Raw genomic sequence first — 26,474 nt, 5'->3', positions numbered from 1 at the left:
AACCTTTGCAGAACCTCACGCAATATAAAAAATCTTACTTTAGACTTTGATTGCCCCAAGATGCTGCCAAAAGTTAAAAACATCAACCTAGCTTCAAAAATATACACATCTATGAAGTCGAATTTCATCTTTTCATCAAAAGTGCATGTCTTCATTATTTATTTAATCTAATAATCCATTACAAGTGTCATTTTAGTTATATGACCTTTTCACTGGAAATGAGTTAGACCTATAAAAACAACACAATTTTGTAGTAATCTTTGTTCTATTCAAATTATAATTATAAGTTGGAGATCATCTTCTCACCACATTTTGTTGCACATGGAATGCTAACTCACTATGACACATTTCCCTCAATTTATAGATGGATAGATAAAAAGTAAAGCAAAGCATCTAATGCACAAGTTAATAATGTGACTCAAGGAAAATCAACCTGGTACGACTTTGCCTATCAGCAATCGTTCAAGCAAATGTCAACCCCTAATATACTTAAATTTGGCACAAGAATTGGAAGCTTGTAATCGAGACGCGATTCTCCAAAAGTTAATCATCCTGAGAGATAAAAAGCCTGCCATAAAAGAAATTGCACATTTTATGGCCAGCATACCATAATATCCCAATAAATATGCTGTCATCCTGTGATGATTTTACGACCAAATAATCATTTTTGTTTCCCTTCCCTACTCTAAGAGGTTCATTCTGCTTAAAAAAATTGTAAATGCAGCTTATTACAAAAGAATTGCTATCTTCCAGGCTCTGGCTCTACTACAATGAGAGATCAGGCTGAAATGATGAATTGCAAAAAAATCAATGAATCCACCTTCTATAGAAAGTTTTAACAAAATTCCATATTAAACATATCCTGATTATTAGTTACTTTCACTATGTCAGTGGACATCCAATAAAATTGGAAGTATACTTGCTTTCACAATGTCAATGCTTTCTGAAGTTGCAAAAGCCACACTGCTATATGCATTACGCAAAGCCGGCCTTCCAACAAAATCTTCTGTATCCAAAAATTGATCCAAGAAAATAATGATCTCTTTTGCAACAACATACTCTCAAGAACGGCTTCAGATGAAACCCTTCCAATGATTAAGAATGACTCAAGAGAAGGCCCTTGAATCTGTTGATAAAGAATGAAAGAAATATCAGTTCATCATTGCTGAAGTCACGTTAGAAATAATTCACAAGATGCTTCATGTGACATACAGGACCACCAACAAGAATAGGAATGGAACAAATCCTTTCAAGAATTCGCAAATACTTTCATCTATTAGCAACTCAAAAACCAGCTATTTTGCATACTTCAATGTATCACAACTATTATGACTAAAATAAAATCTTTTGGGAAGACGAGGGAGGGAATTGCTTAGAGGTCAGGATCTTCCACCTCTAGAGTTCTCACCAAGGAACAAAGTGAAAACATGACATATTGGGCTCAGGATTTTGGGGAATGGACTTGACCATATCAAAAATAAGAAACAAAGAAAAAAAATAAACCTTTTGGATAACGGCAGGAAGTTTTTCATCTATTTGCTGGCTCAGGATGGTGGACAGTTAACTAAATGTCTAAACAATAAGGGTCCACAAGCATCAAATATCTTATTTGAATAAGTTGGTTGACAAATCCAATAAAAGAGGGTTCTCAGAGTTTGTAAGATTTTCATGCTTGTATAACCATATGAATAGTAGCAAAAATAAACTCATACCAATGACCCATTAACTGCTCGTAAGCAGTCATTTGTCTTGAGCATTAGAAGAATAACCCGGGGCAATCTCCTCAGAAGTTCAGTAATTTGCGGAAAATATTGAGAAGCATACATCTGCATAACAACATAAATAGTTGACAAAAGCAAATGATATTAGAAGTGATTCGAACCTTCATTGAGAGCAAACTTACTAGGAAAAGTTGAATATATAAGAGGATACTTGGTTATTTACAAGGTAAAATAAAAACTTCTCTGTCACAAATCATTCTCTTCCATTTTATTTCAACATAGACCAAACACAGGAGGAGCACAGGCAAGAAGAAGTTAAATGATACTTTATAATGTTACCCCACAAAATACAGCTAAAGCTAAATGATCAGCCTGCTCATAACAGATCTCCCTGAAACCCATTATACTTCCCAGAATTTCTGAAAATACTCCATGTAGACTATCCAGAAAATGCAAAAGGAATAAGGAAAATAATAGCTAGACAATAAAGCTAAGGAGAAATAAGCACTCTCCCTGAATCTAGGGCGAGATGCTTAGCAGATTCATAATCTTAACTTAGCTCCACACTGTCATATAATAAGTCACCTGCAGTTCTGAACGGTCGCTGTCTGTGCCTTTGACAACAAGATGATCAACTGAAGAATCTATCACTTTATTCCAAGGCCTCATTGTGAGAATCCCAGCAAACAATGCGTAAAGATCGTCTCCAGCACCCAGTTTTACACAGTTTTCCTTTATTCCATCTGCATCAGAGTATACCAAAGCCTGCAGTACATACCGGATTGTAATGTTAATAGAACGAGTAAAGCAAAAACTGAATGTACAACTTAGCAAGGATGTGAAAATCACCTTCCACAGTGCAGCATAGTTTATTCTGGTGTTGTAATCAAGTTCTTTGTATAAACCATGGTCCAAAAGTATCAACTGAGGTTTTCTCCTTCCTATGCAAGTGGATAAATATTGAGAGAGAGAATCTACAAAATGTCATCTTCATTGCTCAAGCAAACATTCAAATTTTTTGGCAACTAGTAGATGAGTTCATATCAGGACTGATTTGAAGAGTGGAAAAACAATTAGAACACAACTGGAGAGTGGATTCTGAAGAACCACCTTGCCCATTACTGAGGAAAAAGGAGACTTTTGGATCCTAAATTGGAAAGACTCCAAAGCCGAACACTTTCAAGGCAAGGGACAAGAAAATAGATGGCACACATGCATGAAGATACGCATAATCTTTTCTGTAAGATTAAAGTGTTTTACTAAACTAAAGGGATAAAAAGGATACAGCCACATACGAGAAATTTAAAATATACAACCAAAAAGGTTAAGAGTTCCTATTCAGGATGCTCATACATCATTTATTTAAGTTCAAGTTGGAATGAGAATTATGCTCTAAAAACAAACAGAAAACATCAGGATCAAGACCTCTTTTCACTGATCTTTTTATTTCCTTTTAACTTACCCCCCAAGTTAATAGTGCATTAGCACAAGTGTTTTGCTAGTATGGACATTGTTTTACTGCACATGTGTACTAGTAGTAAGGATACAATTTGATTAGGATTAGGTTTGTTCAATTTATTTAGGCGTCAGTTGTATTAGCTGTTGTTATATGTTCCTAGACTTTAGGAGTTAGTTTAGGCTAATTTTGTTTATTTCATCTATATATAAACTCCACAGGAGTCTCATCAAAGAAATATACTTTCTTCTATTCTATTTCTCTACCTTTATATGGTATTAGAGCCACAAATACTCTAACAATTAATTATTTTCCTGCACATCAATGGCTTCCTCCACCCTAGTTGCTAATGTTGATGCCTAAATTTAATTCAACCCAGCATCTCAACTGCTCATTAAACTGTGGCAGCCACAACTTCACTGTTTGGACAGCCAGATTGTCATGCTACGCATGGCCATGACCTCTATGGTCATCTTGATGGAACCAAGTTGTCCCCTCCGAAAACAATCATCACTAATGAAATTGAGACTGCCAACCCCAAATACAAGGGTTGGTTTCAGCAAGATAAACTAATCCACAATGCTCTTATGGCCTCTATTGATGCCACAATCGCATCCACCGTCGCTTACGCGGACAACTCCAAAGTTGCCTGGGATCAACTTCACACTTCCTTTGCGAACAAATCGCAAACCTGCATATTCAGATTTCAGCCTCCGTCACCATTTCAGTGGGGTCAGCAGAGACAACAAACCTATTGTTGAATATCTGCATGAGATTCACTCTCTATCTGATGAACTCGCCACAGCCGGTTCACCAATCAATAACGAAGAACTTGTGAAAATATGGAGAGACAACAAATCTATTGTTGAATATCTACATGAGATTCGCTCTGTTTGATGAACTCGCCACAACCGGTTCACCGATCAATAACGAAAAACTTGTGGTGAAAATATGGTGCTGCCTAGGTCCAGAGTTCCATGAGATTTAAGCAGCCATACGGGCACGAGACTCTCCAAACAGCTACGCAAAACTTTTTGACAAGCTTATTGATCACGAAGTGTTTCTCAAACATGAGGACCTCAAAAAAAAAAAAAAAAAAGACGACCACACAAGTCATCACAGCAGTCGGTCAACAAGTAACACATTACCAATCAGCAACACGCAATAATCGAAGCCCACCCAATAACAACTAGCATCCCCCAAACAGAAAGCCCAATCAAAGTGACCCTCTTCAGGATTCAAACTATAGTTCTCAGTGGTGAAACTTCCCACACCAACCCTCTCGAGTCCGCTGTCAGTAATTGGGCATACAACAAATGTCTGCCGGTCTCAATCCCGGTCCCACAACCATTTTAAAGCAAAGGCTATTTTTGTTGCCCACACACCGACACATGACCCCTAAATTGTCAACTTGGGTGCATCTCGCCACATTACCTCCCATACCAACTCCCTGCACAATGTTCAGAACTTCAAAGGGATTGAGGACGTGACGATGAGTAATGGTAATGTGATTCCAATTACTCAAACTGGTGCTACTCATTTATATGCGTCAAATAATGCCTTCAAACTCTTTACTGTTTTATGTACTCCTGCAATCAAGCGCAAATATCTTTCAGTTTCTAAATTTTGCCAAGACAACCTAACCTCAATAGAATTTTTTCCTTTTAATTTTCTTGTGAAGGATCTGACTACGGGAACACCTCTTCTATGCAGCCCGAATAAAGTAGGACTCTATGAATGGTCGTCGTCATTGTCTCGCTGAACCATCAATGTTGGTGTTACCAGCCCTTCCTTACATATGTGGCATTAAAGATTGGGTCACCCCCATTCTCGAGTTTTATTTTGCATCCTAAATAATTTCAATCTTTTTTCTTTGAAAGACAAATTCACTTATTTGTAATTCTTGTTGCTGTAATAAAGCTCACAGATTTCCATTTTCTTCAAACAAATTGTCCAGCAAATCTCCATTTAGAAGCACTTTACAGTGATCTGTGGGGCCCCTCTTCGGTGCTCTCAATTGATAAAAAAGGTTATTATTGTATTTATGTTGATCAGTATAGCAAGTACATCTAGTTATACACAATGAAAAACAAAAATGAATCAACAAATGTTTCACAGCTTACCACCTGTGGTTGAAAAACATTTTGATACAAAAAATACTCACCCTTTACACTGATGGAGGAAGCGAATATCATAGACCCACACCTCCATTCCAATGGCATACAACGCCTTGTTTCTCCCTCGTACACGCCTCAAAGGGTTGCCATGGCTAAAAGGCGCCATCATCACCTAGTTGAGACAGCCAAAACACTACCTGATCAAGCTACCTGATAAGTCTGAGATTTGGACTCATTTAGGACTTTATTTATAATGATTTAGTGTCCTCAAATGCTTATTTTGTGCCAATAACTGATGTAAAACCTTTGATTTCCAGGTATATGGATCGAGGAACAAAGCAAGGACACTAATTTGCAAAAAGGAACAAAGCGAGCTGAAAGAACGAAGAAAAGCAAGCCTGGTGATCGCCAAGTCCACTTGGCGAGTCGCCGAATGGCCATTTGACCCGCCTAAAGTTCCAGTGTGCCAAGCTCTGAAGGAAAGAACCAAGTCGGCGAGAGAAAGGAGCAGTCGGCGGATCGCCGAGTGGTTCCGCGATGCAGTGTTGGATCGCCCAAAGTTACAGACCTTGAGATGCTGAAGGCCAAGGCAGAAAGGGGAAGGAATTGACCAAAGGGCGGATCGGCGAGCTCGACCTACTGCGTCGAATGGCTCTTCGCAGCATATTTTTGGCGACTATACATACATTTTTGAACATTTAGTTTAGGATAGAATTTTCATTATATCGAATTGTGTTTAGAATTTTGAACTGAGAGACAAGTTTTCTTTAGTTTTTCCTTAGCTTTGAAGAATTGAAGTTTTTCACTTTTGAGAGATTGGAAGTGGGTCTTTGAAATTCTTCAACTTGGAACATTGTAAAGACGAAATTAATCTTACCCAGTTGATGGAAACTCAGTTTGGTAACGATTTTTATCTTTTGATAATGTCCAGCTAAAACCCCAACTCTTGGGGTGTGATTATGTGATTATGGGCTAATTTAGTTTATGGGTACGCTAATTGTTAGTTTAAATGTTGTTTAGAAGTGAGTGCAATCATTAATTGTGGTTTAATTTAAGAATTGTAGTTGCAAATGCAGTTCTACCCTTGTGCTTTGGCTTGCTCGAGAGAGAGGTCTTAAAACTAAGATTATTGATTGATGGTCAGTGGGTATTGGGTTGTCATGGGTTCAGCTCGAGAGAGTGAATCCTAAACCCAATTCCACACATTCAGCTCGAGAGAGTGAATGGACTAAGGTGTGGGTTGTTCTTATTTTGCACGCTTGTTGATGTTCGAGAAAAATCGACTTGATTCGGGGTAAATTGTTCGAGAGAAAGTTTACCGCCTCTATAGTCTAGCTTACTCAATAATTTACAGCTATTTCCTAATAGTTGCAATTACCCATTTGTCTACATTAGCCTATAATCAAATCACATCCCAAGAACCCGTCTCAATATTGTTATTTCGTATTGTTTGTTGCTGTTGTAGTTGATAATTTCAAACCTAAACCCCATTATTTGATATTCGTGTCACCCTTTGACTTGAATTATGTTTTTATTCGATAATGTCTATTCTTATGACTGATTTGATCATGTTCACACTTTCCTATTGAATCTTAAACACGTACCGCTCCTTGTGGGATTCGACCCCAACTCATTTAGTTGGGTTATATACTGATTAACGATCGTTGACGCTTAGAATTGGATGAAGTGTCTTTGATAACGTTATTCAATCACTACCTTACCAATAGATTTTTTGGTCATTTACTTGCCACCATGCCACATATCTCATCAACTGTGTACTCACTAGCACCCTTAATAACAAGTCACCATTTGAAATTCTTTTAAATGACAAACAAACTTATTAATCTCTTCGTACATTTGGTAGTTTGTGCTACCCGTGGCTTCGGCCATATGGCCAAAATAAATTAGAACCATACTCCAAACCTTGTGTCTATCTAGGTTTCTCCATCACTCATCATTCCCATCAATGTTGACCCTACTAGTTCCAAAAAGAATTCTCTCACGGAATGTAAAAAAATTTGAAGATGTTTTTCCATTTGAAAGTATGTTCTCTCAATTGAAACAAAAAATTTCTTCTTTACGGTGGGAAAACATTTCTTCTCCAAATACTTCTAACCTTTTCTATCATCGAGAAAATACCTTGATAGTAATAGCACGCAATTGCCCCCCCACTATTCCACTAATGCGAGATACGCACCAAGATGCATGCTCAATTTGTGCCGCACATGAGAACTACCCACATACAGATAACTCCATAACTAAGGAACCAAGTAATATCCCCACTACATCATTACCCTCTTCTTCTAATAGGTATAGGCAATCCCCTGTTGCTAACCTTTAACCCCATTTTGTTTTCCAAAGCCAATCTCTTATCCCCTCTACTTGTCCTATCTCCATGAATCGCCGCCCACCAATTACTCACATCCATCGACGTGGACCACACTCATCATATGTACTATCACCCCCATCTAAACCTATTGTTAACATTCCACCCATAGAACACCATAGTGTGGTAACGAGGTCATAAAACAACATCTTCAAGCGACGAAAAATTGTTGACTACACTACCCAAATGAACCAGCCTGCACCCTCTATCCCTGTAACCCACAAGCAAGCACAAAAATTTCCATATTGGAGAGGCGCTATGAAGGCTGAATTTGATGCTTTAATGAAGAACTAGACTTGGGACTTTGTTCCACCAGACCATGCCCGAAATATATTGTCCCTTGTAAGTACAAAACACGTTTAGTTGCAAAAGGGTTCACTCAAAGGACCGAAATTGATTTTCCCAAAACATTTAGCGATGGTTAACCACAATTCGAACAGTACTTACAATTGTTGTACAGATGAACTGGCTGCTACATCAAATAGATTTAAACAATGCTTTTTCTTCAGGGGGAAGATTCAAGAAGACGTGTATATGTCTCAATCTCCTGGCTATGAAAACACGCATCATCCCAACGATGTCTGCCATCTCAAAAAGGCAATTTACGGACTCCGGCAAGCTCCTAAGGTCTGGTACAATGCATTGACTAGTTCCTTGATTCAAATGGAGTTCAAGATGTTTGAGAGTGATATTCTCTCTTTGTTCTGCACAATATGGGGGTCACTATTTATATTATGATCTATGTGTATGACCTCATAATCACATGCAGTGATGAAACACTCATTCAACATGTTGTTACCTCTCTTTCGAAAAAAAATTCTCTGAAGTACCTTGGTTTATTACACTATTTCTTGAGCGTTGAGGTACTCACAGATGCTGATGGATTGTTTCTCAGTCAATCCAAGTATATACATGATATTTTACAAGATAGGCAGATGCAAGACTGCAAAGGTATTCAGTCACCTATGAGCATGTCCAAGACCCTACTAGTTGATGACGAAGCACCTAAAACTGATGGCAAAGATTAGAGAAGTGTGTTTGGTACGCTTCAGTACCTTCATTTACTCGACCTGGCATCACATACTTAGTAAACAAACTTACTCAGTTCAACACCTCCCCTTTTGTGCTTCACTGGAAGGCAGTCAAGCATATCCTGCAATACCTTAAAGAAACATACCAGTATGGTATTTATATTTCCTCACAGAAATCGACTGCTCTCAATGCCTATGTTGATTGGGCAGGTGACACCAATGATCGCCAGTCTATCTCAGGTTACATTGTTTATTTGGGCACAACGCCCATCTCCTGGAGTTATCATAAACAACCTACTGTATTTCGATCCTCCACTGAGGCTGAATATCGTGCGGTTGCTTCCGACTTGTCTGAAACGACTAGAGTCATTAACTTGCTCAAAGATCTTCATGTGTCACTCCATGCGACTCCCATAATACTTAGTGATAACCTTGGGGTCACGTACATTGCCAAGAATCCGGTACATCATACCAAAATGAAGCACCTTGAGGATGATCTTTACTTTGTCCGTAACCAGGTTCGCAATGGCTTGGTCCAAATGAGGCACACACACTGCTGATCAACTTGCAGATCCTCTCACCAAACCATTGTCCAAGCCAGCTTTCCAGCGAATGCTTCCCAAACTTGAGGGGGCCGTAATAGCGCATTAGCATTAGTGTTTACTGGTGTTGTAACATTGTTATACTGCACACGTGTACCAGTAGTAAGGATACAATTTGATTAGGATTAGGTTGTTCAATTTATTTAGGGCAGCTTGTATTAGTAGTTCTTTTCTGTTCCTACATTCTAGGAGTTAGTTTAGGCTAATTTTGTTTATTTCATTTGTATATAAACTCCACAGGAGTCTCATCAAAGAAATATACTTTCTTCTATTCTATTTCTCTGCCTTTATACAAGTAATTCAAAAAGCTTTTGAACAAACTCAAAACTAACTATAGGGGGTTGACCTACCCACTTTGGTATTAGGATTGCTCAGGTTTTGGATATCCGCTCAACAGCTGATTATGGGAATGGTTTTTATTTCCAGTAATTTTATTTCCATTTAGCTCCCTACATTTCTCAAGTGATCTTCTACTAATTTTTCCTACTGGTTGTCCACACTTTATGGCCAGGCAGTCCCTTTCCCCTCCCCTTCTATTCAATTCATATGGTCAACAAATAGATTCTTTTTTGCTTTTTGTTTAAGTTGGTAGCACATAAAGATGTTCAGATGATATTTCTTGTGAATTTTAACCAAAATCTTCAGTCATAATCTTTCAAAAGTTTAAGCCACAAACCTAAATACAAAAGTTTTTCAAATCCAAATCATTTAATACTAAAACCAAACACACACAATTGTTTCTGGAAACCAAATCCAAGATCAATTCTTTCCAAGAAAATCCCACAACCAAATCCAAATGGAACCATATTTAACTTCACATTCTAACTATATCTTGACCTATAACAATTGCATTTTTTAATAGGTGAAATATATTCAATAGGGAGTGGTGGCCGGTGGGTGGAGATAGGTCCCCCCCCCCTATAGTACACCCATCCATGCCACCTTATTTCCATCCTTCGAGATGGCTCACGTGAATCAAATAAAATAGCTTTACCTCCCTAACCTATATGAAGGCTGACACAGAAAACAGAAAATCATTTAACTTTGAGGTGTGGTGTAAGTTGTAACTGATACAAACCAACAACTGAAAGCAATTTGCCTCTAGACTTGGAACGTAAATTTAATGCATGATACATGAAAGATATTTCAACATGGGATAATCGAATTACAGACTTTCAACTAAAGCAAAAAGGAACGACAACTTTCAGCAATATCAAAATTTGACTTGAAATTCCTTGGATAGACAACACTCAGCAGCTATTACCATCCAATTCCAGCAAGAAACATAAAATATTACGATAGAGATGAAAGGATTACCAAAAATGCTTCTACGGCCAGAAGGTAAAGGGCGGACTAGCAGGTTTGCAGCATGTGGATCACAATGCACAAACCCATGTTTGAACATCATTTCAGCAAAAGTCTCACTAACCTACATAAGGTGGTATGATGATCATTTAATCATTACTTCAACTGAAAAGTATAAAACCATAAAGGATAAGTTAACACCTATTGATTCACATTTTCTACAAGAACGTCATGAGATGTACATCTACACAAAAACAACACAAATCAAATGGAATGTTGAGCAATGATTTGCCAGCATGGTCCTTGCGTCAAATCGTGAAATACCCCAGTAAGGCTGAAATGTGAAATAGCATGATAGCCTATATGAGTGACAAAGTCAACCCAGGTACCTGTTGAAGAGAAACTCACTCATTCTGCTAACTCATCTATTTGAACATTGGAAACTGATAAGCAGTGGTGGAGCCGGGATTTTTTCTAAGGGGCTTCAAAATTTGAAGAAGTAAACATACGAAGAAGCCAAAGGGATTCAACATTTACTACATATATATATATATATATATATAAATATATATATATATATAAATTAACCTTCTATATACGGTGTAATTTTCCACCGATGAACCCCCTTGGTCCCACTTGGCTCCGTCCCTGCTGATAAGGTGGGCTATAACCTTGGAACACTAAACATTCAAAAAATATGACCAATATCCATATTGCATATACCAGAAAAGAAAGCAATAAACCATCTTGACCAAGGACGAAAGCTTGTCATTATCACATAATGTCTTAATGTTGAAGCAAACTACTTACCAAATTTACAACATCACTTGGCTGAATTCCAAATCTTTGGATGCTCTTCAAGTCATTTACTTGTGCAGCCTCCATATATTCCATGGTTAACAGCCTTGAAGTGCTTAAATTCCAGTATACCCTTGGGACATAAATGTAGTCTGCAATACGAGGAGACAGCTTCCGAAAGTTATCCATACATCTTACACTGTTTTTGGCCTCAACCAAAAAATCCAGTTCCTGATATACATCATATAACTCATCAAGATTTTGTCAAAACCTACAAGGACAACTCTTCATGAAAATAAAATGTACAAACATTAATATCACAATAAAAGAAAACAATGCCTCAAAAATACAGAAAATAATGAACAGCAGTGCCTTGAAAGTGGAAACAAATCTTGAAAATTTCTTAATAATGTATAAAACAGATTATAGACAATAAGTAGAAGAGGATTAAAAGAGCAAGCTTAAGAGAAATTAGTGGCAGAAAACAAGATGGTTTGCTGAATCTTTGTAGATTCAGCAAACATGGAAATAGCATCTGCAATCACCAACCACACTAAAGAAGTCCACTATGTTCATATACCATCACAACAGATTCTACATGTTGTCGCAAGCAAATAATGGTCAACTAATCCATGAACACATGCTAGATTAACTTTTGTGCAAGCAGGTGATAGAAAGAAAAGTACAGCATCGACTTGGTCTATGAAAGTTCAAGACCTCATAAGATGAGAATGAAGTCTCGTATATTTATAACATCAAACATGAAAATGGATATTCTCTGACAACTTTCAGGGAATAAGTGAAATACAACTTTGATTAGTTTAATCTGTAATCTCTTAAAGATACACAGTGATATTTCAAAGAAACATTTCTGCAGCCAAAATTGACTCGCATTCTCAGCTTACAAAATTGTAATAATCGTTATTAACTACTAATATGTTTTGCATAGATTGTCATGCATCTGGCAAATTCAAGGATTATGCCTACTTTCAGAATGTTAAAGCTCCAAGCATTTCAACTGATAATTAAAGTTTGTAGGACATATATTAGAGAAGTACATTGAATAAGTTTTCAGAAGCTTATTTTGCAAAACGATTTCACAAACAGTTCTGTTTAATTAATTTGTGATTTGAGAGTGTTATTTTTTACTTATGAAAACAAAATAAGTAGTTGTGCTTCGAGTGTTTCCCCAAGTATCTTTTTCAAAAGACTCTCACGGACAATACAATCACACATATTCAAAGAAGCTACAATATCCAAACACATTTGCTGCTTCCACAAACTCTTTATCCAAAAAAAGTTTCCAAAACTTTATCCAAATGTCTCTAATTTACTTTAAGGGGACCTACACCAAAGAAAATTTTCTTTTCAATGTGGAGAAATTTAAACAGTACTGAAACAAAGCACCAGCTAAGAGTATACTTTCTCCATATGTACAGGAGAAGGGGAAATCCCGCGTACAATCTGTACAAAATATAAAAGTCTTCCACAAATATGACTTTGAAAAGGAGCAATCATATGTATATAGGAATTATTGAACGCACCAAAATGTTCAAGAAACAAAAATATTCCAGTACATGGGGACAAGGGTTCTCAATGCTTTCTCAAGATGCAGGTTTAGATGACATCGAAACCAAAGGAGCTAAAAAACACAAGAAAAGTTGGAAACTTAATAAAACGTCTGTCCTAGAAACATTGAGTGCTCACAGAATTGAGAACCCATCATGAATAAGAGAAATGGAGAGCAGTCAAAAATTGATACTAGGACAATTTGACTGAGTTTCAGTAGCTACCTTAGGTAAACTTTCACGAACTTCAGCAACCAACCACCTGCATTCTTCAAGAAGCTTGGTCAGAAACCAAAGCTAGACCAGAGAAAAAAAATTCATTTTTTTTTAATTTAGGACTCACACTAATTAGACCAGAGTAAATTAAATAGGAACCAGACATAGCATCATGAGTGTTCTTGAACCCCTTTAGAATGAAGGATTTAGTTTACTTTGAAGCACAAATCTGATAAATGCAACATACTATATTTCTATATGCAATTGAGGGGAAAATTGAACAGTACTATATCTCAACCAAAGGAGGTAGATATTAGTGTATACACTATATATATATATATAAACAAATGAGTCAAATTCAGATTGGTACTGGAACATTGGCTCATTGCATATCCTCAATGTGAAGTGAGGAACTAGAGTGGAAAAACAGTAAAGTTATATGCAACCAACAATTTGGTGGTACTAGACTTGGAAGCTAACAGATATAGCCCATGGAAGACAATGGCATGTTACATTAAGAAGGTAACATGCAAGTTAGGCCTAGGGATTTAAGCACAAGAATCGTGGTATTAGAATGAGGACACACAAAGATTTACTAAAGTGAATCAGGAGAGGTATAGAAACTTACCAATAGCAAAAGATAGAGAAACATTTGAAGAGTATAAGAAAGTGAATATAGATCTTTCGTAATGATTTATGTTATCTATGATATCTTCTTTTTCTTTCTCCTTTTAGTTCTTTTTTTGGGTGAGGGGAGGTGGAGGGTGGTCCCAGAGGCGGAACAAAAAATTTAGTTTACGGGTTCTAAATCACAATTCTTTTTGCTTACTAGAATCTGAATAGATTATGTATATATGTTAGATATAATTTTTGAGCCGGGGGTCTGCTGGAACAGCATCTCTACCCCACAAAGGTAGGGGTAAGATCTGCATACATCCTACCCTCCACAGACCCACTTGTGTGATTACACCGGGTATGTTGTTGTTGTTATTGAAGAGAGCAAATAAAGAAGCTAAAAAGGCGATTAATGAACCATGAAGTAAGCTTTAAAATTCTTATACCAAATATTATGAACATAAAAAGGAGAAAGAAATGTATAAGGCTATGAGCCAACACTTAAAGAGAAAATAGGGGTAAAGAACTGAGAAAAACTAAGTTTATTAATATGAACGAGTTCTTAAGAGGAAATAATGAGATGAAAGAGAGATGAAGACATTGTTGATCAATTTCTCAACAATTTTAATTTTAAAAAGAAAGATCAATTTCTCAACACACAAGAATAACTTTATAGATCCTCATACATCATTTATAAACACAAAGCCATATTTACACGCATAGAATTGTACGTAGTGAATGCCATGAAAAATGTGAAGATTGTTAGACTATTACATGGTTTAGGGAATGAGATATAGTCTCCTTATATGATTTTGGGTAATTCTCACCCCAGGAGTTAGATTTTGAGGTTGAGTTAGACTTATAAAAAGCTAAAAGGCGATTAGTGAATCCTGGAGTAAGATCTTATACCAAAAATACGAACATAAAAGGAGAGAAAGAAATGTATCAACTAATACTTAAGAGAGAAGAGGGGTAAAGAAGTGAGAAAACCAAGTGTATTAATATCAACGAGTTCTTAGAGGAAATAATGAGATGAAAGAGAGATGAAGACGTTGTTGATCACTTTCTTAACCCACGAGAATAATTTTTATAGATCTTATACATCATTTATAAACACATATCCATAGTTAGGTGCATAGAATTATACTTAAGTAGCGAATGCCATGAAAAAAGTGAATATTGAAAGACTATCACATGGTTCAGGGAAGGAGATATTGTTTCTTTATATGATATTGGGTAATCTCACCTTGTGAGTTAGCTTTAGAGACTGATATAGACTCAAAGTTCATCTTCTCAACATGGTATCAGAGCCAGACCCATTTGTATTAGTGGTTTACATGATCTTGGGTCCCCATGCTATATTGTCTACGCTATAATGTTCAACATTGGACGTGCCTAGGTGTTAGACTACCCCACATTGGTTACGGGAATGGGTTGTTGTCTTCTTATGTGGTTTGGACCATACTCATCTCATGAGCTAACTTTTGAGGTTAAGTTAGGGCAAGGTTCATTTTTTTATCATGGTATCAGAGGTAGACTCATTCGTACTCTTGGTTTACTCAAAGTTGGAGCCTCATGTTATGTTATCCACACATCCAAATATTCGGTCCTCGGCATGTGATGGGTGACTATCTCAAATTGGAGGTAGACTCATTCGTACTCTTGGTTTACTCAAAGTTGGAGCCTCATGTTATGTTATCCACACATCCAAATATTCGGTCCTCGGCGTGCGATGGGTGACTATCTCAAATTGGTTGAGATAATGGAGTGTTGTCTCTTTATAGGTCTTGGACCATCTGCACCTTATGAACAAAATTTCGCCATTGATATCAAAGTCAAAATCATGTTGGTATTTACCATATACGAAATTTAAAATATATTTTCCGCTTACCATATATGATAGCACTCCTTAATTATTAATTCTCCTAATGCCTCTTACCATATATTTTCCTCCTTCCATATATTTTAGGACTCCTTAATTATTAATTCTCCTAATACCTCTTGCCATACAAAAATAAATTCACCATATATTTTAGGACTCCATACTTTTAAATATTAATAACATAATTGTTACCTTTGTCAAAAGAAAGTATTATAAAGATAATTAATTAATCATTTGAGGAAAATAGCAAATGACAATTGCTACAATTTGTTCACCAACTCATTCTTATGTGGTACCTCCAATTGTTGCTAATAATATTTGAGATTTTTAAAGAAGAAGAAGAGTACAAAACCTAAAACAAACGTAGTTTAAAAGTGAGAGGAAACACCTCTATTTATAACTAACAAATAGTAGTATGAATAGGTGCTAATTGTGCCTTATCAAAAAAGCCACAACCCTTCGAAAAAGTCATTGCTCATCAAAAAAGTTACAATCCTTTGAAAAAATAACTCATCGAAAAAAACACAGCTCTTTAGAAAAGTCACAACCTTTTGAAAAAATCACAATCCTTCGAAAAAGTCACAACGCCTTGGAAATGTCACAACCCGTCAAAAAAGGCACAACCATTAAGAAAAGTCACAACTCATCGGAAAAGTCACAACCCTTTAATGTGAAAAGGTATCTACTTTTTTTTTGAGATTGGTAACTGTTTCTATTTCTTTAAATCAGTACATGGGTTGTACTGAAACCATATTTACATAATGAACTCTAAAGGCACTGTCCTATCCCTATAATGAGTCTAAAACATCATTGATAGAGACAGTGTCATTAGAGTAGATCTGATTACACCAAAACACAAAGTTAGAATACAATTCAATTTTACTTGCTGCATATTACTCTCCCTATTCTCAAAAACTCTAAGATTTCTCTCTTTCCAGACAGTCCACCAAATAGTAGCAGGAATGATTCTCCAGTTGCTTCTGTTCTTTGCTTGTAATCCTGCTTCTTCCCAACTGTATAAGGCCTCTGCAATTCTACCAGGCATGACCCATGAGATGTTTTTGCGCCTTAGGAATAGACTCCACAATTGGCGAGTGACCTTGCACTGGATGAACAAGTGATTGACTGTTTCTGCAGTTTCCCCACAAAACAAAAACATCTTGAACACAGTGTAATCCCCTTCTTCATCAAATTCTCATGTGTCAACACCACTTCCTTAGCCAGTAACCACACAAAACAGGCCACTTTGTGTGGGATCTTGGCCTTCCAAATGTGTTTCCAGGGCCATTTGGATGCCTGCATAATTGGGTGGTTCAACTTCCTATATGTTGCACTTACTTTAAAAGTCCCAGTACTATTCTCCAACCACTGCAATCTGTCTTTCCCAGTCTCCAAGCCACTAAATTGTTCAATGATGCTGAAGAATTCTGTAACTCTTGGAATTTCCCAATCATTGAGGTGCCTTCTAAATATAATATTCCACCCATGAGGTGTCCATAGTTCGGTTATTGTATTTTGTTGCTGAAGAACCAGAGTATGTATGTCCGGGAAAAGTGTCTCCAGATTTCCTGCTTCATGCCAATCCTCCTTCTAGAATCTAGTTTTAGCACCATCTACCACTTTAATCTAGGTGTTTTGTTTGAATTCATCCCATAGTGATCGGATGGATTTCCATAAACTAACACCATAGGGAGTGGTAACTTCCTTTGTCATCCAATTGTCACATTCTTCATATTTTGCTTTTATGACTGAGCCCCATAAATTCTAATCATCGTTGGAATACCTCCAAAGTCACTTCATTCTCAAAGCATTGCTTTGATTCTTAAGGTTCTTGATCCTAAACCCCCAACTCTCTTATCATTGATCACTTTTTTCCATTTGACTAAGTGGTACCCCTTCCTTTCCTTGTTTCCTTGCCACAAAAACTTTCTCCTGATGCTATCCAACCTATTAATGACACCTGGAGGAATAGGAAATAAAGACATCATATATGTTGGAAGTGCATCAAGCACAGAGTTGATCAAAGTCAGTCTTCCTCCAAGTGAGAGGTACTGAGACTTCCACCTTGCTAGTTTCATCTCACACTTCTCAATCACCCCATTCCAAATTTCCAAAGACGTGGATTTGGCCCCTAAAGGCATACCCAAATAAGTAGTTGGAAGAGCACCCACTTCACCACCAAGAATTAACTTCAAATTTTCCATATTTGGCACTTCATTAACTGGATACAAGAAGCTTTTTCTCCAGTTAACATGAAGTCCAGACATTCCTTCAAACAAGACTAGAATTAGTCTCAAAATTTTGAGGTGGTCCTCTTCAGCATCACAGAATATCAGGGTATCATCAACATATTGTAGATGAGTTATCTTTAGGCTTTCCCTTCCGGCTCTAGCTACTTCAAAACCTCTTAGCCATCCTTCTCTATTTGCATTCATAATCATATTGTTGAGCCCCTCCATGACTAATAGGAAAAGGAAAGGTGATAAGGGATCACCTTGCCTTAAGCCCCTTTGTGAACCGAAAAACCCTGATGGACAAGCATTTATCAACACTAAGAAGCTTACTGAAGATATGCAGAATTTAATCCATTGTCTCCATTTGAGACAAAAACCCATCTTCTCTAGCATACCCATAAGAAAATCCCAGTTGACATGGTCATATGCTTTCTCAATATCTAATTTGCATAAAATGCCTGGTTTTTTCAAACTTGATCTGGAATCTATAGCTTCATTAGCTATTAGAACAGCATCCATGATGTGCCTCCCCTTAATAAAAGCTAGTTGTTGTGAATTAACAAGTTTGGACATCACTTGTTTTAGCCTTTCAGTGAGCACTTTTGAGAGAATTTTATAGATGCTTCCTATCAAACTGATAGGTCTAAAGTCCCTTAGTTCTTTAGCACCCTTTTTCTTTGGAATCAAGGCCATGAAGGTAGCATTAAAACTTCTTTCAAACCTCCTTGGTCATAGAAATGCTGAAAGGTCTTCATGATATCACCCTTGACCACTTCCCAACATTTGATGTAGAACCCCATTGTAAAGCCATCTGGTCCTGGTGCTTTATCCACTGCACATTGCTTTAAACTTCTCAGAACCTCCTCCTCATCAAAATTTCTTTCTAGGTCCTCTATTTCCTCCCCTGTTAGCCTTGGACAGTTTAAGAAATTGTTGCCGGGTCTCCATTGAACATTTTCAGAGTAAAGTTTCTGGTAGAACTCCACTATTTACCCTTGGATCCTTTCTGGATCTTGGACTATATTCCCCTGAATGAGCAGTTGATCTATGTTGTTATACCTCTTGTGTGCATTAGCCATTTTGTGGAAGAAATTGGTATTCTTGTCCCCTTCCTTTAACCAAACAGATCTTGACCTTTGTCTCCAGTAAATCTCTTCATTTTTTATTAAACCCTCCAGTTTCAGAAGTAAAGTTGCCTTTTCCGTTGCTTCATCTTCTGTCAATGCTCTATCAGTGGCAATATTTTCCACAACAGCCAGCTTTTCAAGAACATTCTTTCTCTGTTGGCCAAGACTTCCTTGCTCACTTCTATTCCATTCCTTCAATTTATGTTTCAAAGCTTTTAATTTAGATGCCAGGATGTAGTCAGGTGTCCCAATGTAATCGAAAGAGTCCCACCACTCCCTAATTCTATCTGTGAAGCCATCCGTTCTTAACCACCAATTCTCAAATTTAAAATAACTTTTGTTCTTCTTCCAAGAACCACGTTGAAGTGTGACTGGGGAGTGATCTGAGATTATTCTCTGCGTGGTAATACTGTTTCAGATTACTAAAAACATCATCCCATTCTTGAGATACCAGGATCCTGTCAATTCTTGAAGCTATTTGATGGTAGTCCCCTTTAAACCAAGTGAACTTAGCATTTTCCAATTGGAGATCAATTGGATTCAAATCCTCAATCAAATCAGAAAACTCTCTCATTCCTAATGTTCTTCTAGTACAATTTTTCTTTTCTGAAGCATATCTTGCCACATTGAAATCCCCACATATTGCCCATGGACCTTCTATTAATCCTCCAATAGAGCCAATTTCTTCCCATACTAGTCTTCTTTCCACATAGCAATTGGGTTCATAAACTCCTGTAATGTGGCAGGAAAAGTCCTGCAATTGTGATTCAAATTTACATGTGAGAGTATATGTCCCCGTCTCTAGTACCTCCCCCTTCCATATTCTACTATCCCACAACATCATTATCCCTCCTCTTGTCCCACTCAACTCCAAACATGCCATTTTGACCCACCTATCCCCCCAAATCTGCCTTACCAATTCAGTGATATCCCCCTGTAATTTGGTTTCTTGTAGACAAATGATGTCAGCTTTCCAGTCCCCCATAATGTTCTTGATAACCCTCCTCTTATCTCTATTATTCAAACCCCTTACATTCCATGATACTAGTTTGAATTGCATCATGAAATGGTAAGGAAATTTCTCCCCTTTTCTCTACCCCCACCACTCTTGAATTTCACATCAAATGCTACTAAACTTTTCAATTCTTTAGAACCTTTGAACCTTGTCTTCTTACAAACCACTGCAGCATCCTGATGTCTGACTTGTCTGGCACGATCCACCTGTAACAGAAGTTCCAAAGCTTCTTGTTCATGGCCTTGGAAGTCAGCACCCAGTAATTTCCCCAGTCTGATCAGATTTTGTTTTACCCAAACAGATATCTCTTTCTCTTTTTCCGTAGTTAGATGTTGTTGTGTGCACAATGGCTCAGCCTCTTCAACCTCCCATTCTTCAATGGAGGACACTAATCTCTGCTCTAGTGTATTGCATGCAACTTCTTCTACCCCCTTCTACACCCCATCCCTAATCAGGATTTGCGACTTTGGATTTGTGGTTTGCAAGACTGCATCTATCAAAACATCGCTTGCACTGATTATTGACATCTCCTGCACGTTACTCTGTTCTGTTCTATGCTGCATACAAAATTGGCTTTCTGTATCTTTAAGAGACCAGTCCTCTCTGTAGATGGGCTGTGTTGAGATTGTTATGTTGTTAAAAATGACCAGACTTGCTGGGTCAGACCCACTGGTTCCTTCATTTAAAAATTCAGGCCTTTCATTGAGGCCCAAAGCATCATCCTTCGTTAAAAGGGGTATGTAACTGTCACATACATCAGTGGGTACCACCACTTTTGACATAATATAATTAATTAAATACAGAGTATTTTTAATTAGGGGTATTATAGTAATACAACATTCATGTTTGGGAGTTCATGCTTTTAAGGTAGTATAGATAGATATAGTTATAGGTTAGTATATTAAGGAGTTAAGATGTCATACGGCAGGTCTTGATTCTAGTATACAAAAATAAAGAGGATATTCAAAGACATAAAATATTCGGTGCAAATTTATCCCCTTGAGACAAAATGAGATTTAATGGGATCGTGATGCCTAAAGGTAGACAATTCATGGCATGATATGACAATGTAACAAGTTGAATTCAAATAAGAGCGCCAAAATTAATGTGATATGGGAATGCAATGTGATATGCACACACCTAACTAAGTGAAAGGTAGGGTTAATATATCGGTAGTAAGACCAAAAATGTTGTTTCGAGGTGAATGTTAGGCCTATAAGACCATAATGTATCAACAAGATAAATGTCACATAAATGCACAGGTTAGGATTAAGAAAAGTCATAACTCATCGGAAAAGTCACAACCCTTTAATGTGAAAAGGTATCTACTTTTGATATAATATAATTAATTAAATACGGAGTATTTTTAATTGGGGGTATTATAGTAATATAATATTCATGTTTGAGATTTCATGCTTTTAAGGTAGTATAGATAGATATAGATATAGGTTAGTATATTAAGGAGTTCAGATGTCATACGGCAGGAGAAAGACTCTTGATTCTAGTATACAAGAATAAAGAGGATATTCGAAGACATAAAATATTCGGTGCAAATTTGTCCCCTTGAGACAAAATGAGATTTAATGGGATCGTGGTGCCTAAAGGTAGACAATTCATGGCATGATATGACGATGTAACAAGTTGAATTCAAATAAGAGCGCCAAAATTAATGTGATATGGGAATGCAATGCGATATGCACACACCTAACTAAGTGAAAGGTAGAGTTAACATATCGGTAGTAAAACCAAAAATGTTGTTTCGAGGTGAATGTTAGGCCTATAAGACCATAATGTATCAACAAGATAAATGTCACATAAATGCACAGGTTAGGATGAATGTACAACAAGATTACGTCTTATAGAGGTGCAACTAGCATGAATCGATGATTAAATGAGAGAAGATATCTAAGAAAACCATACACTACATAGTTGAAGGCGATAAAGGGGACATGGTAAATCTAAAAATACATAAAGAAAAGGTATCCTAACAGACCTTAAACCTCTCAAAATGATGCGGACTTAGCAAACCATTGAGAACATAACGAACACAAAGGATCCATATTGCAAATAACTAGTGGCTAGTTGTTGTTGTTGATACAGTTACATTATGTCAAGTATATGGAAAGAGTCTTTTATTCTAAAGAGAGACTTGTATGTCCCTAGTGTAAGTTAAAAGCCAAAAGTCATAACTTGGGACCCTTCGGGGTGGCCCAGTGGTTTGGGCTTGGGACTTCCATGTTGGAGGTCTCAAGTTTGAAACCCCTTGACAGCGAAAGCAAGGGGTTTGCCTTCTGAGTCGAGCTCGTCGCACTGAGCTTGACTAGTGCGGGTTACCTCACCTATGTGGTTTGCGAGCTATTGCATAGGAGCGGGGCTTTTACCCTGTTGTGTGCACCCAAAGGGTAGCGGCTACGGGTTTTCCTTGTCATAAAAAAAAAGTCATAAGTTGGGAACCCCAACTTTTGGCTTTTGGCTTCTTATTTTTTTTTATACTTTTTCGGCTTTAAAAAAGTTCTTTTACCCAAACACCTCCAAAACTATAATAGTGCTTAAAAGCCAAAAAACACTAAAAATAAGTCAATCCGAACACCCACTTAGACAAACGCTAGTTTTAGAGAAACTTTGATTTGCCTTAAAGACATTTATTTGGTGTTAGAATAGGAATAGGTTTATACAATCCTATTAGAATAGGAATAGGAATAAAAATAGAAATAGGAATACTAAATAGTATCCTACTTGGTAAAGGATTGTATTCTAGGGTCTATAAATAGGGTCTCAATGTAATAATGTAGACACAACAACAATTCAATAATATTTTTTTCCTATATTTCTCACATGATATCAGAGCCTCTACGATCTTGGTAGAAAATCAAAGAGTTTCCGCTGCCGGCAGGCGGCTATTACTCATATATGCCGCCCGTCTGGACAACAATTATGTTAGTAAAAGTTGGGTAACCGTGTATCGTTTCGGTGACTACTTTCTATATCTAATTTGTGTAGCACCATGCCATCTTTCCGATGACTACTTTTTCATATTTGATTTGTGTAGCACCGTGCCATTATTCCGGTGACTACTTTTTCATATTTAATTTGTGTAGCTCCCTGCGATCTTTCCGGTGACTACTTTTTCATATCTAGTTTGTGTAGCACTGTGCCATCATTCCAGTGACTACTTTTTCATATTTAATTTGTGTAGCACCGTGCCATCCTTCTGGTGACTACCTTTTTTTGCATATCTGATTTGCGTAGCACCGTGCATCTCTCCGGACTATTTTTCATATTTAATTTGTGTAGTATCGTGAATTTTTTCAAGCTATTTTCTCATATCTGAGTTGCATAGCATCATGTGTCTTTTCAGTGACTCCTCAGATTTGATTTACATAGTTCCATTCGTCTTTCCGGTGACTCCTCAAATCTGATTTGCATAGGGTTGTGCCATCATTCCAATCCTACCCATATTATTTCTCTTTTTCAATGGGGTCGTTCCATCAATTCGAACTATCCTATATAATTTCTATTTTATAGTTGGGTTGTGACATCATTCCGACCCTACCCATATAATTTTATTTCTTAGATTGTGACCACTTTCAGCCATCAAATCTAATACTCCGGCATATGAGCATGTTCCGGCCAATTTTTTGGTGACTTCCTTGTTTAATATCAACTCATTTATTGATTCAAACATGATCCATATACTTTATACTAGATTTTGAGCACTTTGTTGCTCAAGGTGAGTTTAGTAGCCTTGTATGTCGATTGTGTAAGTCACTCTATAGTCTGAAACAATCTTTGCAAGCTTGGTTTGGGAAGTTCCACACTGTAATTTTATCACTGTGTTTTATTGGCATTATGCATCAAATTCAGTATTTCATGAGAAGACCAAGCACATTGAGATTGATTGTCAATTTTGTGAAGCTGAGTGATCAACTTGCAGATATCTCACCAAGCCCCTCATCGGTCCTTGTGTTAATTACATTTGTAACAAGGTAGGTACATGAATTGTATGCACTAGCTTGAGGGGGGGTGTTAGAATCGGAATAGGTTTATACAATCCTATTAGAATAGGAATAGGTTTATACAATCCTATTAGAATAGAAATAGGAATAGAAATAGAAATAGGAATACTCCCTCCGTCCCTATTTACTTGTCCATATTTCCTTTTTTAGTTGTCCCTATTTAGTTGTCCATTTTGACAAATCAAGAAAAGACAACAAATTTTTCCTATTATACCCTTATTTACACTTCTTGAAAATTGTAAAAGTGTATGTTGTTTCCCTCCAATTTATTTCACTTTAATTCAAATAAGTGGTTGTAATTTTGAAGTGAAAAGTTGTCATAAGGGTAAAATTGTAACTTCACTGTGCTAATCATTGTTGCCTTAATCTGTGTGCCATTTCTAAAGTGGACAACTAAAAAGGGACGGAGGGAGTACTAAATAGTATCCTACTTGGTAAAGGATTCTATTCTAGGGTCTCAATGTAATAATGTAGACACAACAACAATTCAATAATAATTTTTTCCTATATTTCTCACATTTGGTATGGAGTGAAATGAACCTTTTTTAATAAATATTGGTGAGATGAACCTAAATAGAGTAGAATGTATACGAGAGGATTCAGATACCAGAACACAACTAATTTGGGATTGAGGAGTAGTTGATTGCTATTGATTGATTGATATACATGATGCTAAGTTCTTAATACTCTCCTGGGGAAAAGTAGTAGTAGGGAACATTATCCACTGAGTATTGAACCATGCCTCACTGGCTACTGAGTATTTCCAGTAATAAAAGAAACTCTCTCTGGAAAAATTTTATTAGGAGTTCATACTTCATGAAACTTGGTGAAAAGGAGAATATTTCTACCTGTAATCAAAGGAAGGAAAAAATTGATGCAATGTGTTCACTATCAACTCCACCGTTGCATAATCTGCTGCAGCAGTATCTGTCATATGTGTGTGCTGAACCTGCGATTAGCAAAATAAGAGACCTATAAGTTTTGGAAAATTCTCCATTACTAATTTATAACAATATCAACATTTAGGACCTTGACAGCAACTTTTTGCCCATCATGCATTCGAGCAACATGGACTTGAGCAAGAGAAGCACTTGCTATTGGTACAGGATCAAATTCATCAAAGATCTGTAGACAAAGGTTTTAATTCAGTTGAGTGCACAACAAAGAAACCAAGTCCAAGAATATATAAGCCATATATTCATCAAATTGACTCTATATTAAACCAAAACATTGCTTTTGAGGAGAATCCAATAAATCAAAACATACTTCATCAGGGGCACCTCCAAGCTCTTTCTTGATAACTTCATGCACTTGATCATAAGAAGAATGAGGACATTTGTTTAACATTGATTCCCTCATTATACAAACATACTCTTCAGGTACTAAGTACTCCTGAGCAAAACCAAAGGTCAAGTTGGATAAGCCCAGAAGTATTGGGCAATTACTTGTAGAAGCAAGAGCCTTCTTGTGCCTTTGAACAAATATAAATGACACAATTATCTATACAATAACCTAAGGAGAGAAGTTGCAAACCAGCTGTCCTAAATGTTGACCAAGCTTAATGTAAATTCCACCATTTCTGAAACAAAGTTCTTCTAGCCTGCGTGCACCCCTCATGTGAACTTCATGTTTGGCTTTTGCTCTCTCTGCACTACCTTCTGGCAGTCCCCAGAGTGAATATTCATAATCTAACAAGAAGTCACAATTAGATCATCTTAGTATATTGAAAAGAACTTCTCCTTTAAAAAATCCCTATATTATCACATAAAGGGGCAGTATTAGGAACCCAGAAACTTCCCCAACATTAATCAGTAAATGGAACAACGCCGATATAAGAACAACACTTCAACTATTCTTTACTACGACCATCAAGAATCATACATTTTAAGTGAACATTGTGAATTTGGCCATAATAGCTTGATTCAATAGGTGAGCATTTTGAATTGAATAGATAGACCCTCGGCTTAAACTAAAGCATTTCCAAGCAGTTTGAAAAGGAATGAAAAAATGAGAGCAGTAACAACAACAAAATAATGTGAAATGGAGAGCAGTACAGAACACAATAATGGCAACAAATTAATGTGATAATGTTGTGGATACGAGGAAGTCAATTAATTAAGTATTTGACTACATTTTTCAAGTAGATTTATTTATTATTTATTTATAATTTAAGTAGCTTTATTTATTATTCTAGAATAGGGGATTAGGTTAAGTTATAGTTAGTAGATTGGAATAGGATTTAGGTTTCCCACTTTCATAAGAATTAGACTTCCTATTGATGTAATAAGACTCCTATTTAAAGGGGACTTTGACGAATAAACCTTCAGCAAAAAGCAAGAGATTAGATTCTCTCTTCCATTGAACTCTAAAGTTTCAGTCTCCCTT

At 36.8% G+C, this 26,474-nt stretch overlaps 1 protein-coding gene across 3 annotated transcripts in view; it reads right to left on the bottom strand.

The window, feature by feature from the left end:
* Positions 1-574: 574 nt before the first annotated feature.
* The window catches only part of LOC125839100 (putative ABC1 protein At2g40090), a 39,883-nt gene continuing 13,983 nt past the window's right edge, over positions 575-26,474 (bottom strand). The window contains exons 2-12 of one of the 3 annotated variants that reach the window (XM_049518083.1): positions 25,623-25,777; positions 25,356-25,481; positions 25,119-25,214; positions 24,938-25,038; positions 13,210-13,246; positions 11,429-11,647; positions 10,631-10,742; positions 2,571-2,662; positions 2,307-2,486; positions 1,713-1,826; positions 575-1,126 (exon numbers count right to left, since the gene is read on the bottom strand). In XM_049518083.1, coding sequence (XP_049374040.1) covers positions 926-1,126; positions 1,713-1,826; positions 2,307-2,486; positions 2,571-2,662; positions 10,631-10,742; positions 11,429-11,647; positions 13,210-13,246; positions 24,938-25,038; positions 25,119-25,214; positions 25,356-25,481; positions 25,623-25,777 — 1,433 coding nt within the window. In that variant the 3' untranslated portion in view covers positions 575-925. Of the gene's footprint in view, positions 1,127-1,712; positions 1,827-2,306; positions 2,487-2,570; positions 2,663-10,630; positions 10,743-11,428; positions 11,648-13,209; positions 13,247-24,937; positions 25,039-25,118; positions 25,215-25,355; positions 25,482-25,622; positions 25,842-26,474 lie in introns of all 3 variants that reach the window. The other 2 variants (XM_049518084.1, XM_049518089.1) reach the window with 2 other exon arrangements.

The sequence above is a fragment of the Solanum verrucosum genome, unplaced genomic scaffold, assembly GCF_900185275.1.
Source record: "Solanum verrucosum unplaced genomic scaffold, falcon-dt-bn FXZP01000304.1, whole genome shotgun sequence".
In the NCBI taxonomy this organism is placed as follows: domain Eukaryota; kingdom Viridiplantae; phylum Streptophyta; class Magnoliopsida; order Solanales; family Solanaceae; genus Solanum; species Solanum verrucosum.
This window is presented reverse-complemented; position numbering and strand designations above follow the sequence as displayed.